Raw genomic sequence first — 15547 nt, 5'->3', positions numbered from 1 at the left:
CCTACGAGTGCGACGTTGAGAGCTGTGAGCTCGCTTTGGCAACCCTCGCTTCCAAGGAGTTCACAGCCATCGAGAAGGACATCATTGAAAGAGCGCCCGACATGAAGTGGGCGGCCGAATCCTTTGAACCTATGGAGAATGTCAAGGAGGTCCTCGTCGACTTTGACAACTCTACTGACAAGACGGTGCGCATCGACACCTCCCTCTCCCCCAAGTAGGAAGGCATGCTCATTGACTTCCTCTGCGCCAATCGAGACATCTTTGCATGGAAACACTTGGATATGTCGGGAATTCCAAGGGAAGTCACTGAGCATGCCTTGAAGATCAGACTAGGTTCTAGGCCAGTCAAACAACGTCTGCGCTGCTTGAACAAGGAGAAGTGGAGGCTCATCGGCAACAAAATCGCTAAGCTCTTGGCGGCCAGTTTCATCAAGGAAGTATACCACCAAGAGTGGTTGTCTAATCCCATTCTGATAGAAAAGAAAAGTGGAAAATGGAGAATGTGTGTTGACTACAAGAGCCTCAATAAGGCATGCCTGAAGGATTCATTTCCTTTTCCACACATAGATCACGTAGTTGACTCGACCTCGGGGTGTGAAACCCTATGCTTCTTTGATGCGTACTTCGAGTACCATCAGATCACAATGAAAGAGTCCAACTAGCTCGTGACCTCTTTCATCACCCCATTTAGGTCATTCTACTACGTTACGATGCTGTTCGGACTCAAGAACACCGGGGCTATGTACTAGCGTTGCATGACCAAATGCTTTGAAGACCTCATCGGGCGGACCATTGAGGCTTATGTGGACGACATCGTAGTCAAGTCCAAGCAGACCGATGTTAATGTAGTGGGAGCGGGCGATAGAGAACGCGCAATGGACGCCAGTGTACAGGGCCTCCCTTGCGAGTGCGCATGCCTGATCCAGGATCTAGGTAACCTGGACTATAGGCGAGCTCGTCTCCAAGGCTAGGGTGACCCCAAGGTCATTGAAGACCAACCCGATGGCAGCGCGCAAGGTGTCGTGGTTGTCACTCTCTGACTGGAGTTGACCCTGCACCATGGAGAGTTGCCTCTATAGGACTGCCCAAGCCAAACATCAAAGAGCATTAGGAAACTGACTGCAAACGTCAATCAAAAAGGGCTCAAAAGTAGAAAACGTGAAGACACGACAAACCTGGTCGGCCGAGGCGACGTCATCCTTCAACACCCCTAATGTGTCGGTCAGAGAGTGGACTATGGACTCAAGTCTTGAGCGCACGCTTGTCTAGTCCTTCACCTCTGCTGGGTCATCGAGGGTGAACACCAAGTCGCTCAGGTCCAGCCACTTGGCTCAATGGAGCCAATTTCTTCCGCACACGAGCGGATTGTCGCCTTGCTAGACAAGGGACCGGGAGGGCCTAGCCGCAACCAAGGGGTCAGCCATCGCAACCATCGATGTTGGCTCGACGGGAGTCGATGGTACCTCCTCCGTCACCGATGCTCCCTCAAGAGTGGACCCTCCGATGGCAGAGGAGGCTGGCAGTTCAGGCTCTAAAGTTTGAGCTGTCACCACATCTGCAAGGGATGCCTTGGTCGCGCCTCCTCCTATCTACCCAACCTCGGGTGCATCGATCGGCATGGGCGCCGATTCCACGAGCACCTCCTTTGGCACAATTGGCACCTCCACCTCCCTCGTTTCCTCAGGCGGTGCCATGTTTGCCTCGACGTCATCACAACGTGCCACCGACACCATGCCAGTCGGCTCCTGGGGGATTAGCCGACACGCCAGGATCTTCTGTGGCGCCAATGCTAAGAGGTTGCTGGGGCCGGTCCTACGGAAAGCACCAACATCGCAGGATGAAATCCTAGAACACAACGAAAGGGTGAAGAATTCATTAACTCAGCTCGATGCCATTATCTGAGAATGTTTTGGGGGTTGGTCGCTCGACTCTGACTCCAGCACATCGATAATTGGCCACTTTGATACCTCGGTAGGGTCGGTCGGAGTGGGGTGGACTTGCTCCACCGACATCAGGGGTGCGTCCTCCCCCGTCGATCTTGGAGGTGCATCCTCTTCGGTTTGCGCAGGGGCATGCTGTGGAATCAGGGTCATGTTGGCCTGCCCCATGGGATGTTGGAGTCAAACTTGTCCTCCTCCTCTTCCTCCTTTTCCTCCTCCTCATCGTTGTTGCTCTCCTCTAAGCCTTGTCTACTCTTTCCATGTTGTAGCTTCGCTCACTCCTTCACCTTCTTCCGCTCCTTCTTCACCTTCGCTGCCCTCCTAGCCACGTCCTCTAGTAGTGTCGGTCAGACTCACGGGTGAAGAGGCCGAGCTACAAATCCTGGTGCTTAGAATCTAAGAATAGAAGAGGGTCACCCAAGGAAAGAAACTCGAAGAAAGCTTACTAGTTTGATGAAACCTGCATTAGGCCGCATTGCGGGATGCCCTGAGACAGGGTACACCGGGGCAAGATCCACCAATGGATCCGCTGGGCACTCCATTGCCTCCTTGATGCATTATGCCATTTTGCTGACACTAAGGGCCTCACCGGCGATCATCACCATCCCTTCGGGCACAGAATCTGGCATCATCTTGAACATCGAAAGAGCACGTGCCATTAGCGGTGCTAGCCTCCTGATGTGGTACGCTCTGATGATGCTAGTCCCGTGAAGACCACGACCCTTTAGAGTCATGATGGCTTTGAGAAGGTCACCGAGCCTCTTCTACTCCTTCATGATGGGCCCGTACCTCCACGCGTTCGGTGCTTGCTCTATTAGGCGGCCGGTGAAGATCGGCAGGGGGCAGCATCGTCGTTCCTTAGGTAGAACCAGAGCTTATGCCACCACTTGTTGGACTTAAACAACTAGATGGACATGTACTCTGATGACCGATTGCCTTGAAGATGGATGCTCGCACATCCCATCGGCACCGCCAGGTCTAGCTTCTTCCTCTCCTTCTTCTGCAGCTCGACGGTGAAGAAGTACTTCCATAGCTTGAAGTGGGGCTCGATCCCTATATACGCCTCGCATAGCGTGATGAAGGCTGAGATGTGTTAAATCCCATTGGAATTCAGATGCTACAGCTCAAGCCCATAGTAGTGCAGCAGCCCTTGGAGGAATTAGTGGGGAGGAGTCACGAACCCACGCTCATGGAAGGGGACAAAGGAGACGACGTAGCCATTGAGCGGTGATGGCTCATCCTCGCCACTAGGTATGATCCACTCCATCGTCGTGGTCCTTGCATGGAGAAGGCCTTTCTTAACTAGACCCTCCATGCGCGCATGGAGAACATCAGAGCGAAGCCACAACTCCATCGAGGAATGGGGATGGCGATGCAGAAGATCTAGCGGTGGCATAGGGCTAGAGAGTGAGAACTTCACTGATGGTAGAGTGGAAATAGGGGAGCGAAGGCTAGAACTCAAGAGCGAAAGGCAGAAAGACTAGAGGGGCAAGGATGCGGCTACGCATACGGAGGCTAGGGAGAAATGGCTTTGTTTATAAGGTAAGGGCGGAATGGGCGAGGGGTGAACCATCTGCCTATATTAATGCACCCAACGCCTTGCTAGATCCGCTTCCTTCGAGGGTCATGTCCTCACTGTTCCATGCTGCATCAGTCACATCGTTGCCTCGAGAGACGAGCGCATGCCTATCCAAATCTTTCCCATGAAGGATCCACCGAGCGACAGTTCGCCTTCAAAGGCTACGAGCCACCGTAGGTAAGTGGGATACAGAGCTAAAAACACTCCCATGGCCCATCAGTGCCTAGGAGTTCGAAGGCTGGCCCACCAATGGGTTCATGACCGCTCTAGGGCACCCTAGAGTGAGGAGAGGTTAAGGACAGGCCCGCTAGCAGCCCATACCCGAGGCACATGAAGTGCCATAGGCGTCTTGACCCTTGTTTCGAGTCTTGGATGATGCAAGGTCCATGGTTTTCCCCGAAGAAAGGCATCGAGCCCTCAGACCGGTCGAACGGATCTAAGAACTATATGGACCAGCCACTAAGAATCTAGAGTTAGTCACCAGCTGATCTCGAACCAGGCCCCACGAAGGGGATGTCGGGGCTCCACTCGAACAAGCCCGTTAACAACTCACCGAGCACCGTGCTTCGTCCAGTGAGGAAAGCACGACACGGCTCAGCCCCTCCATTCTAGCAAATGCACGCGTGAGAGATGACGATCACAAGACGAACCGACCCCCCGACCAGACCCCTGCTACGCGCGGGGGATCAGGGGCTCGGCATCGCAAAGAGACCTAACACGTGGTCGCAAACAAATGACAAGTCACATATGGTTGCGGAAACCATGGACGGAGAGATGCAAGAAACTAGGTGACCGACCCTAACCGGCCCCTAGAGGCTCGGGGGCTTGGGTCACCCGATCCCCACTCGGGAAACCGACCGACCGTACTGGCTGTGGTCGGAAAGTACACGGGCAAACACCTTGACCGAAAGAGATAAGAGTCCGTGGCCCCAAGGATAAGTACCGAAATGCTTAGCCTCCGACCTACTCCCTAGTCAGACGCAACCTCAGGAGCATGGGAGCCTATGTCTGCTCGACGTTCCTCCGCGGCCTTTGCTAGTCCTCCCCGTGGAGGTTGGGTGCCTAAATCCTACCCGATTACCCTACACAGTATGAAGGGAAAAGACACTAAAGTTTCAATAACAACCCACCTCCACGGCACAACGGCCACAGGAGCAACAAATCACAAAAAGCCTTTGCAGGAGTGCCACAGGAGCAACAACCCGCCTCCACAGCACTATCGGATATCTATACCCGGGTATCCGAGCCAAAGGATTAATGAGCGTCATGTCGGCTCATCCAATGGTTAAGGACGTAACTGCGGCCTTGTCCGACCCCTAGGGGTCGGGCCACGCCTCGTCCGACTCCAAGGACGAGGTTTTCGCCTTGTCCGACCCCAAGGCATGGGCTCCAACTTCGAGGATGAGGTTTCCACCTCGTCTGACCCTAAGGCGTGAGCTTTGACTCGACCCTAGGGTGCGGGCTCTAACTCGTCTGGTCCCACGGGGAGGGCTCTGCCTCATCCAACCCTCGAGGGTCGAATTCCATCTCGCCTGGCCCCCAAGGCGAGATTTCTGCCTTGCTTGTTCCTTGGGGTCAGATTTGCTACCGGACAAAAGGAGTGGCCTCAGGGTGGGACCCGAACCGCTTCAACACTACGGTGTGGAGGCGCACACCCGGGAGCATGTCTCGGGCGCGTCCTGATGCGATTGGCGGTCGCATTAGGCTATGCTGGGAGACTCACGTCGCCCACCGCGTCAATAGGGCAGCACTGTGCTGCCAACTCCCTACCTGACCACCATCCAACGTTAGTCGACCGTCGTTAGTTGACTGGCACTGTACTGCCAACCCCCTGTATGGCCTCTGTTAGGGGACCCTTTGAGCATTCCGTCTGCTCGGATGGGATGGAAGACAAGAACGGCGCACAACGCCCGCACGTATGTTGCAGTGGCCAACAGGACCTCGGTGCGACGCCGCTGCCACCACAATCTACAGGGTCAGCGGGACCCACACGAAGAGGAGGACGGCACACCCCCGGGAGCCTTATTTCTTTTTCTTTTTTTCTCTCTTCCCTTCTCTCGGTCTCTGGTATCCTGTTCTCTTCCCTTGGTCTATAAAAGAGAAGGTAGGGCACCGTTTAGAGGGAGAGATCGATCGACCGATAGATCAATCAGTAGAAGCATCGAGCAATCGAACCACAGAGACTTGGGAGCTCCTTCCTCTCTCGTCAATTTGTAACCCCCTACTATAAACTCAATGCTGGTAACACGAGCAACCCGAAACTGGACGTAGGGACATTCGGCCCGAACCAGTATAATCCTCGTGTCCTCTTAGCACATCATCCGGGCTAGACGCGCAATATACAAATTTACTAGTCGGCTGTTCGAAACACCGACACCCAGCGATCGACACGTTGACACCCAACGCATCCGACGCACGCGATGAACGGACGCTCGGCTCCTCCTTTACCACTTTGCGACGAGCGTGATCTGAGCCGAACCCCGTAGGACATAATGGTGAAGCCGAGCGTGATTTGAGCCTAATGAAGCCATGCTAAGCATGGTAAAGGAGGAGTCGAGCGTCCGTTCGTTGCATGCGTCGGATGCGTTGGGTGTCAACGTGTCGATCGCTAGGACTTCGTATGCAGCCGGTCCGAACTACAGACGCGATGTAGCGAATTTTTTTCCCGAGGAAAATCTGCGTGGCAGGTTTTTGCTGGGATGCTATGCGCTATTAGAAATCGAGAGATGGGATGCCACCGGGGAGGATAGAGAGGTGTCACGGTATGCTAGGTCAACCTGTCGAGTGGAAGGCAATGACAAATTTGGTGGCAGGGAGACACCAAAGAAAATGAAGGAAGACAAGGACAATGCCAAGAACAATAGTGTCGTGAAGAAGTTCAATTGAGGAAATGGAGGGAGGAAATGCCGGTGGCTCATCGGTGTTCCTACTAGTAGAGGAGAAAGAAAGAAGGATACGAGTGTTATGAATTTAAAAATGTCAAATGAAACAAAATATAGTAGTACTAACCAGTAAAGTTCACGATTAATCAAAGGCAAACTCTTGATTCTTCAACTAGCAAATGAGCCTTTTCCGGCCAACTACTCCGGGAAATACTCCAGTTTCTCATTTCCATTTCTTTTTATTTAAAAAAAACAGCGGTCGAATAATCAAATTAGGCTTCGTGTCCCTCCCCCTCTTTGATAGGGCTTCGTGTGTTGGGGCAGCCCAATCGTGGGATCATAGGGCTGTTTTGACATGATAAATTCGGCCCAACAGTGAAGGAAAAGTATAGACGAAGGAATTCTCTATCCTGCTTACGTGGCCCCCACCCAGCGTACACGTGGTGCGGTCCGGCGACTCCAGTCGCGCCTCCCCTGCCTTCCCCTCTCCTCCGGGCTCCGGGCGCCCTGCTCTGCCCCTGGATTTGGAACCAAGAAAGAATCCTGCCGCCCACCGTTTGCGAATTCCCATCCCCGTCCAAGAACCGGAGGCACCGGAACAGGGATCGCAGATCCGCCAAAATCACACCTCCTGGTTCGTCCTCCGTCCCAATCTCTTCCCGGGCCAGGGAGGCGGCGCTACTTGGTCCCTGCATCCGAGCCCAAGGTGATACAAACTCGTGCTCTGGCGATCCATCTTCTTGTAGGAGTCACTGAACCACTACGCCGATTTATCTGATTCCATGTGTAGGAGAAGTCGATGGAGTTTTTGTTTGTGGTTTGGAATGATTTAGATAGAAATCATGCCTATAGGTAGGATGTTTGTTGTAATGCCCAATAGGGATGTCACCCTGTCGTTTTGAGAGGATACCTAATTAGAGACTAAACTGTGCGTTTAGTTCCTGCAATCAGACTTACTTATATTTCATTTGTTGGGTAATGGGTATATATGCTGGCAAACCTTATCTTGATGTTGCCTGCCCTGCATGTGTGATGTGTTTGTTAGTTGATGACAGCTAGACGTTGTCTGTTTGATTAATTCTTCAACGATTTCTTGTAGACATGGATCAGCCTGAGGAAAACCCTGAATTCCCAAGCTGTGATGCCTACTTTGAAGCTATCCAGTCCAAGAAGAAGTTGCCACTGTCTTTGCAAGAATCACTAACTGCTGCCTTCGCTCAGATTCCAGTCTCATCCTTCCCCGAGGTTCCAACTGGTCGAGGTACACACTTTTGCAATACAAAGCTACTCAAATTGTTTTTATGTGTTTCATCTCCTTTATATTGTACATTTTGTAATCCTCAATGTTTTATGTGCAGTCATTGAAATTCCGGGTGATACTTCTGTTCTTGAAGCTGTAAGGACTCTCTCTGAACAGAACATAAGGGCAGCACCAGTGCTGAATCCAGAACCTGGGGCTCCTACTGATTGGCAGGGGAGGTACCTTGGTGTCATCGATTATTCAGCAATCATCCGTTGGGTACTAGAAAATGCTGAGCTTGCTGCTGTTGCACTCTCGGCTGCATCAGCAACTGCTGCCGGAGTTGGCATGGGTGCTGTTGGTGCGGTTGGGGTGGCAGCTTTGGGTGCAACTGGCCCAGCTGCTGTAGCTGGCTTAACTGCAGCCGCGATTGGTGCTGCTGTTGCTGGTGGATTAATTGCTGAAAAGGGTGTGGCAAAGGATGGGCTAACTGCTGCAGATCATTTAGGGGAGGATTTCTACAAAGTTTTGCTTCAGCAGGAACCTTTCAGATCAACAACAGTAAGACATGTGGCCCTGGCCTGAACAGTTATGCGTGTAACCACTGAGTGAATAAATAGTAACTCTGTTTTCTTTTGTTAGCTTTGATCAAATTTAAGAATCCGTCCACTCAAAGGAACACACTTGACCTAATGTTTTTGTGTGTGGCTAAACTGAAGTTTGGTTACCCTAGGGCTGAACCATATATTGCAACCGTTGCCCATGGTTTAAAGTTTAGACGTATCTTGGCTTTTTTTTATTGTTATTACCTGCACTGTGTTTTGTTGATAAGATTCAAGTTTGTTCAGACCCTTTTATTCTAGTTAAATATTGTATGACGATCATCTGTTGTTCTTTTACTACTGCAGGTTCGATCGATTGTAGAGTCATACCACTGGTCTCCTTTCGTCCCCATTACACTGGACAGTTCCATGCTGACTGTACTTCTGTTGCTCTCTAAGTACAGATTGAGAAATGTCCCTGTGATTGAGCCTGAAAAACCTATCATCAAGAACTTCATTACTCAGACTGGTGTTGTCAAAGGGCTGCAGCAATGTAAAGGAAGGGACTGGTTTGACTACATTTCTGCACTTCCTCTTTCAGACTTAGGACTTCCATTTATGTCCATTGATGAGGTTATTTTGTCTCCCTTTTATTGCTGCTTCAGTTGAATTCCACCCTTTTAATAGAAGATCCAGTTCCCTATGTTCTATGATATTCTGATTAATTTACTTGTGCAACCTTCAAAGCACTACATTATAGAGTTCCTTATGTGTTTGCCTCTTCAACAGACACTGGTAAATGTTGATATGACAATTTTGTGTTTTTTTTCAGGTTATCACCGTCAACAGTGATGATCTAATCTTAGAAGCTTTCAAGTGCATGAAGGATAACAAGATTGGTGGTGTACCAGTAGTAGAAGGCCCCAAAAGAAAACTTGTTGGCAGTGTTAGCATAAGGGACATCCGCTTTCTGTTGCTTAGAGCCGACTTATTTTCAAATTTCAGGTATCAAGCTATCTTATAATGTGCATCCCTGTGTTCTTTCTTTATAATGTATCCCTTATGTCTTAATGGTTTCTTCCATACAGGCAACTAACAGTCATTGAATTCATGAAGACTCTAGGCTCCACTCTTCCTGATTCAGGGAACAATTGCCTGGTGAAGCCACCACCCACCTGCACTCCTGACGCTTCCCTTGGTAGTGTTATTGACAGCATTGCATCAAGAATAACCCACAGGATATATGTAGTGGATGATGACCTTGAGGTTGTCGGTGTTGTGACTCTGCGTGATGTGATCTCATGCTTTATCCACGAGCCACCGGGTTATTGCGACAGCTATTTGGGTTCAGCAATGGAGAAGCTTGAGGGTAAAGGAGTCGGATCAGTGGAGAAATGTTGAGCTTTTCTGTAGCGTGAACGTTGAATAACAGGTTAGTATGTGAGGATGGTTTATTTAGTTGGAATGGCGCATTCATGTCGTGTTAATCGAGCAAATTCTGTGTTAGATTAATTAAGAAGGCTTCTGTTATGTTAAATATATACTATGCCATTTCTTTGGAAGTTTGGATAGTTTACTGATCAAATGCGTGGTAACCATTAGGAGGCGATCAATTACCCAGGTTGCAGGCTGTGGATACACCTTGCAGCCACAAAAAAAGGCGACAGCACAGGGAACTTCAAGCCTTCACTTCTAAAGAACTCAGTTTTCAACGTACAGGCAGGAAACCTAGTGCAGCCGCGCAGGGAGCAGGGACAGCATGCTCACCAAAACCACCATCTCCTAGTTCGCTGTAGATGAACCCATCGAGAGAGATGAAGCCCACGCACCTTGGAGTAAAACGTATCATTTTGATATAAGAACTTGTCATTCTTCTTATACTCATTTATCTTTATGAAGTCTGCCAAAATCTGCTATCTGTCAGCGGGGCATTTCCATCCCAACAATGTTAAGCAACAAACTTTATTCCAGCAAGTATCCTGAAAGTAAAGATCAATTCTATTGTGAATAAAAAACTTTTTGTTGCTATATAAGCCGAGGGCTACCAGGATCAAAACTTCCCTCCTAACCCAACATCCAAATTTTCCAATTAGTAGAAAGAACTAGCCACATCTGCTTAGCCACCTTCACTAGTTTTTTTTCACATCAAAACAAATAGCTAACATTATCAATGAAAGCATCTAGGCCTAATACGGTTTTGACTATTAATGACGACACAACCATTGCGACTAACATGTATTGGCAATGGCATTACTTAGTGATTGTAACACCCCAGGTGTTTGGCTTCCACATTTGCACTTGCATTTCATAAACATGAGCATCATTCATCCATTCATAAGCTTATATCACATGAAACATGATTTCGAAACATTGCAACATGTTGCATATTTCATGTGTGTTGTTTCTTTTATGAGATGAATAGTGTGCAACACTTAAGTGTAACATGTGCAACTCACTTTAGTGAAACAAAACTAGTTAGTACCATGCAACAAGATCATGAAACATGTGAAACATGACTATGAAACAAATGTAACATTTCATGTGTTTTTCATTGTTTAAGTACATATAATGCTTGATTCTTGTGTGACCAATGAGAGGTGTGGCTAAAAATTCTCTTAAACAACTTAGTGACACCTAGAATGTCATTTGGAACATTGTTCATATTGATCATGTTGCTTAAATATGATTTCAAAAAGTGGTTTGACTTGTTTTGACTCCTGAACTCTTTTGTTTGACTGTTTAAAAAGTATAGCTTAGAGTGTTTGCATGTCTGAGTAACCTAAAGCAAAGTTGTAGCAAATTTTATAAGGAACAAACTTTGTTTAGAAGCCAAGTCATGAAAATGTGCACAACATGCTCAAAAATGGCCCACAAGTCAGTTTTGAGATCTATTTTGAAACTCTAAAAATTTTCTAAGTCTTGTATTGAATTTCAGTTTTCATGTACCCCAGTTTAGAGCTCTGTAGTTTACAAACAGAGCCAAACCAGCTCGAGCTTCAATTATAAAAGTTGTAGTTCACAGGTAGATGTCCAACTTTGTCAATTATACCTTGAGCTATGTCATCACGGATTAGGAGTTAATCACCGTCAAAATTTGCCTGTCAGTCGGTACCTTTGAACTCTGAATCGCAGTTTCAGACCAGCTACAGTGCCGCCGGCCGGTTTAGAAATCGACGGCCGCGTGGCGCCACCCGTCGCCGGCCGTCTGACCACGCAGCCAAGCGCCGCGGCTGTCCTGGCGCTACTGGCCACGACATGAACCTCCCACGCGCCTGCCCGATCGGTTCACAGTCCATTTCTTCACTTCCTTTGCCTCCACCGTGCGCAGCAACCGAGCAGCGCCGGCTCCACCATTGCCGAGCAAGCCACGCCATCGCCTAGCTCGCTCGCCGCCGCAAAAACACGACTGCCAGCTCCACCACAGCTCCGCCGTGTCCTCCTCTACCTCCTCCACCTCTTAGCTAAGCCGATTGAGTCTTGGTAAGGGCACATTGGCCACTTCCGCCGTCACCGCCATGAGCGTGACCTCGTCGGAGCTCGAGGCCGCCGTGGTCGGGGTAGCTAGGATCCTTCTCGTCCTCTCTCTCTGCTTGGGTAGCACCGTAGTGACCTCGTGGAGCTCATACCAAGCTCGGATGAGGCAGCCATGGCTCGCCGTCGTCGGCACCTCGCGCTAGAGCTCTGCCGTGCCGCCATCATAGGCGACGAGCCACCTCCGTTGAACCCTAGACCTTGCCAGTGGCACCAATGGACTCGCCTCATCACATAGAGCACGTAGGTGTCCTTGGTGTCGCCGGAGTCCTCGCTGTCGGCGAGCTAGACCACCGCCGCGCCATCGCACGCTGTCTCCCCTGTTCTGTGTCGCTGACGAGTGGGGTCGGCTGACACACGGGTCCCACGGGTCAATGATAGTGTAGTGATAGGACAGTTCAAATTTGCAGATTTGAGTGATAGTTTGTGAATTTTGTAACTCCAAATGTGTAGATCCAAATGGTGTGATTCAAATTTTGTTAGACTCACAGGGAAGTCTAGTATTTAAGAAAAATATGACATGAGCACATGATGTAGAAATTTTGGATGAATTAAATAGGAACTTGAAATGTGTTTTTAAATGCATGCAAACTTGTTTAAATTATATCTTGAGTTTATGTGATCCAAAAATTATGAAATTTTGTGGGTAAGCTATTCTTGCTTAGTTGAAGCTCTGGTAAAAATTTGAGAGTCATTGCATGTATAGTTTTTGAGTTATAGATTTTCCTTTTATCATTGATTGATACTTGTGTAAATTTTTATAAATTATCTAGGATTCCTATGACCATGAAACTTTGTGGGGAGTATCCTAGTACCTTAAGGATGTTAGGAAAAATATAAAATCTGTTGCTTGACACTTTTCACTAAGGTTTCCTAATTATGTCATTTTAAGCCATTATATCTTATCATTTTTGTGTATGCTGTTATACTTCCTCAAATGGTGTGAAATTTTTATAGTGGTCTACTTAGAGCATGTAGTATCTACTATAATTTTTGTAGATTTAATGGTGTAGTTTTCATATATGTTTACCATTTCCTCTAATTAATTAATTAAATTAAGAAAGGTATTAAAAGAAATATTTTGGTGAGGAACACCCTACTTTTTGGTGTTCTTGTGATATGTGTATTAAGTGAGTAGAGTTAGTTTTGTCCAATTATGTGTTTACCTCATAAGTTAATAATTATTTTGTTTGCATATGTCCCTCTGGATACATCTGGGGACTTTATAAAGTTTCCCATGATATTTTGATTTGCTGTGAATGTGATGAATACAAAAATTATAGATAATTTATGTATCTATCTCCTGTCAAAATTTGTTGGCATTTGGCCTAGCAGTTTAGGAACTACAGCTATTTAAAGTTAGGTTCCAGTTTTTGCCTATTCTCTGCCTTGTTAAGACATAGATCTGTTGATTAAAGAGTTCAACCTGGTAAAGGTTGGAATCATGCTTTGAGGTCTGAAAATGAATTGTAGACAATTTCATAAGCTTTCCAAATTGTCTTATTGCATGTCATTTGAATTTCTAAATCTTTAGTTATGGCCAGTTTACTGTACCGCTATATAGCCTCCATTTTGCTGAAATACAAATGATTGAGTGTATGCTTGTTGCAATGTTCTCGTGATTGTTTAGGGGTTAGCCTAACTTGAGAATATGCTTAGGTGCAGGTGCTAGGTCATTAACTGAAGACGAGCAATTATACATTAGGTTGTATAAACTTGGTAAGTAAAGTGATTTGAATAGGGCTTAAGTTGGAATATGCGGACTACAATGAGCATGTGCATTCCCCGAGCATCCCTGACTTCGTTCATGTGCATCCATGATATTTATCTTGCGCATTCATGCGATAGGTGTGCCGGAGGGAGTGACGTTGCTGGAGTTCGAGGGAGCCAACCAGGAGGAGGAGCCCGAGGTGCAGGAAGCCGACGAAGCAGCCGTCGTGGAGGAGTTGCCCGAGTGCCTTGACCACCAGCCTTCCTCTTTCCTGAAAGGCAAGCCCCGGAGCATATTAAGTCTCCCATGTTTTACAAATACATTGAGTACCTTTTATTCGTTGATGATGCATTAAGTATAGGAATTGGTTGGAACCAATTGCTGCATCATATATCCCTTCTTGTCCAGATATCGCACTGGAATCCTATTTAAGTTCAGGAACGGGTTAAATGCTTAGCCATGCTTAGTGCGATAGAAGTCAGGTGATTTCCTATCACCTGCGAGCTTTAGGATAAGGTGGATCACGGTTGGCTATATTTGCTATCGTGGAAAAGAACCATATTAATAATGAATTAAGATCGGGCGGAGTCTTGTGTAGGTTTGGACATAGTGACTCCGTCTGAGTCATTTAAGGACCGATACATTGTATGTCCTCATGTCATGTTGAACGCAGCCTAACACTTAGCTAGCCGGATAAGTCGTTCCGACCGCAAAGCCTAGTAGCTCAGTTCAGGCCAGGGATGCGAGCAGGGGTCCACAATCTAGATGGAAGTAAGGATGTGCAGGAAACCATTGGCGTAAGCCCAAGGGTGGGTTAAGTCACCGAGCACTCATGGCAGAGTGATTCTCTGATTTTGCGGCACTATTCGGACTCGCGACTCCTGAATTGTACCAACGGTGACTTGTTTGCGACCCTGACGGGGGAAGCAGGGTTTGTGTTTAGGAATACCCCTCCAGCTAAATAGGAATCGATTCAAATCACCATCTCTCCCAAATAGTGAGAACTTGACTGAGCAGCGACAACGTAGATTCAATTAATTTAACGATATGGTTAAATGGATGATGATGATAAGGTTGCCACAATGTATACCTTATATGGTTATTAATGTTTGCACCCTAATAAAATGACTGCTTAGTACATGTGCTAATATAGATGATAGGTTAATGGCTAAAAGTCACTGCTAGTTTAGGTTAAGAGTTGATCATTATTACTTATGTTTTTCCGCAAAAAGATAGTGTCAGCCAGATCCACTACATTAAGCTATGCATAATCCTTGGTGTCATTTGTTTTGGTTTTCGACGGGTAAGTCTAGCTCATACTCAGGGTTTATTCTCTCTTGTTGCAAATGACCTCCTATATCAGGGATTCTGTAAGTATTGTCTCTACTCGGTGGGTGATGAAGACTAGATCATGGGCATGATCCTTATTTCTCTTAGCTGAATGCTTTTGCGGGTTGTGATCAGCGAACCAATATTTGTATTAGAACTCGGGTGTGTAAGTTAAACTATTTGCTTCCGCGTACTTTACAAGACTTGTTTTGTAATAACGATGACTCTGTGATGATGTAATCTATTTGCAAACGTCTGTAAAATGTTGTAACGTACGATATGTTAAGTTGAATTACTGTGATCTTGGTTGTATGCAAGTTGGTTTGAAATCCTTCGAGATTTTAGTTGACTACCGGGTTTATATGAGCTCAAGTTCAAGAATTTGATTGTTTCGGCGATTGTTTCTGTACTGGTTATGTGACAGTTGACATCAGAGCTAGATTCAACATTAAACATGTCTTACGGCTATTTAAAACAAAAGCTTTTGTTGTGAAAATGGTTTTCCAACTTATAGTTATATATAAGTGTTCAAAAATAAAAAAAAAATTATGGTATACTGGTGATCACATCCCTTGTAGCCCACTTAAGGACTTCTAGGTGGCTTATATATAATTACTAACTTGGGGGAAATTGATTGTTTCTATTTCATCATCCATGCGGCGTGATATTGCATGGGTGCCATTCGCTTGAATGGTAATATATGGATCAATTGCCTCTACGCTATGGTAAGTGTGAGTTGCGAGAGGATGACCGTTCAACTGTCGGTCTAGGGGAGAGCTAGTTATGGTTATGG

At 47.1% G+C, this 15547-nt stretch overlaps 1 protein-coding gene across 2 annotated transcripts; it reads left to right on the top strand.

The window, feature by feature from the left end:
* Nucleotides 1–6855: 6855 nt before the first annotated feature.
* On the top strand, nt 6856–10174 carry LOC136458425 (SNF1-related protein kinase regulatory subunit gamma-1-like). 2 transcript variants are annotated; one of them, XM_066458361.1, is made up of 7 exons: nt 6856–7107; nt 7501–7662; nt 7760–8202; nt 8550–8816; nt 9016–9188; nt 9272–9615; nt 9786–10174. In XM_066458361.1, exons 2-6 carry the CDS (start codon nt 7503–7505, stop codon nt 9582–9584), a joined length of 1356 nt encoding a protein of 451 aa, XP_066314458.1. In that variant the 5' UTR covers nt 6856–7107; nt 7501–7502; the 3' UTR covers nt 9585–9615; nt 9786–10174. The 2 variants fall into 2 exon arrangements, with proteins under 2 accessions (XP_066314458.1, XP_066314457.1); XM_066458360.1 differs by lacking the exon at nt 9786–10174 and having other exon boundaries at nt 6857–7107; nt 9272–9745.
* The last annotated feature ends 5373 nt before the right edge of the window (nt 10175–15547 follow it).

The sequence above is a fragment of the Miscanthus floridulus genome, chromosome 6 (assembly GCF_019320115.1).
Source record: "Miscanthus floridulus cultivar M001 chromosome 6, ASM1932011v1, whole genome shotgun sequence".
NCBI lineage: Eukaryota > Viridiplantae > Streptophyta > Magnoliopsida > Poales > Poaceae > Miscanthus > Miscanthus floridulus.
Note: the sequence above shows the minus strand (reverse complement) of the source record. Positions and strands in the feature narration are given on the sequence as shown.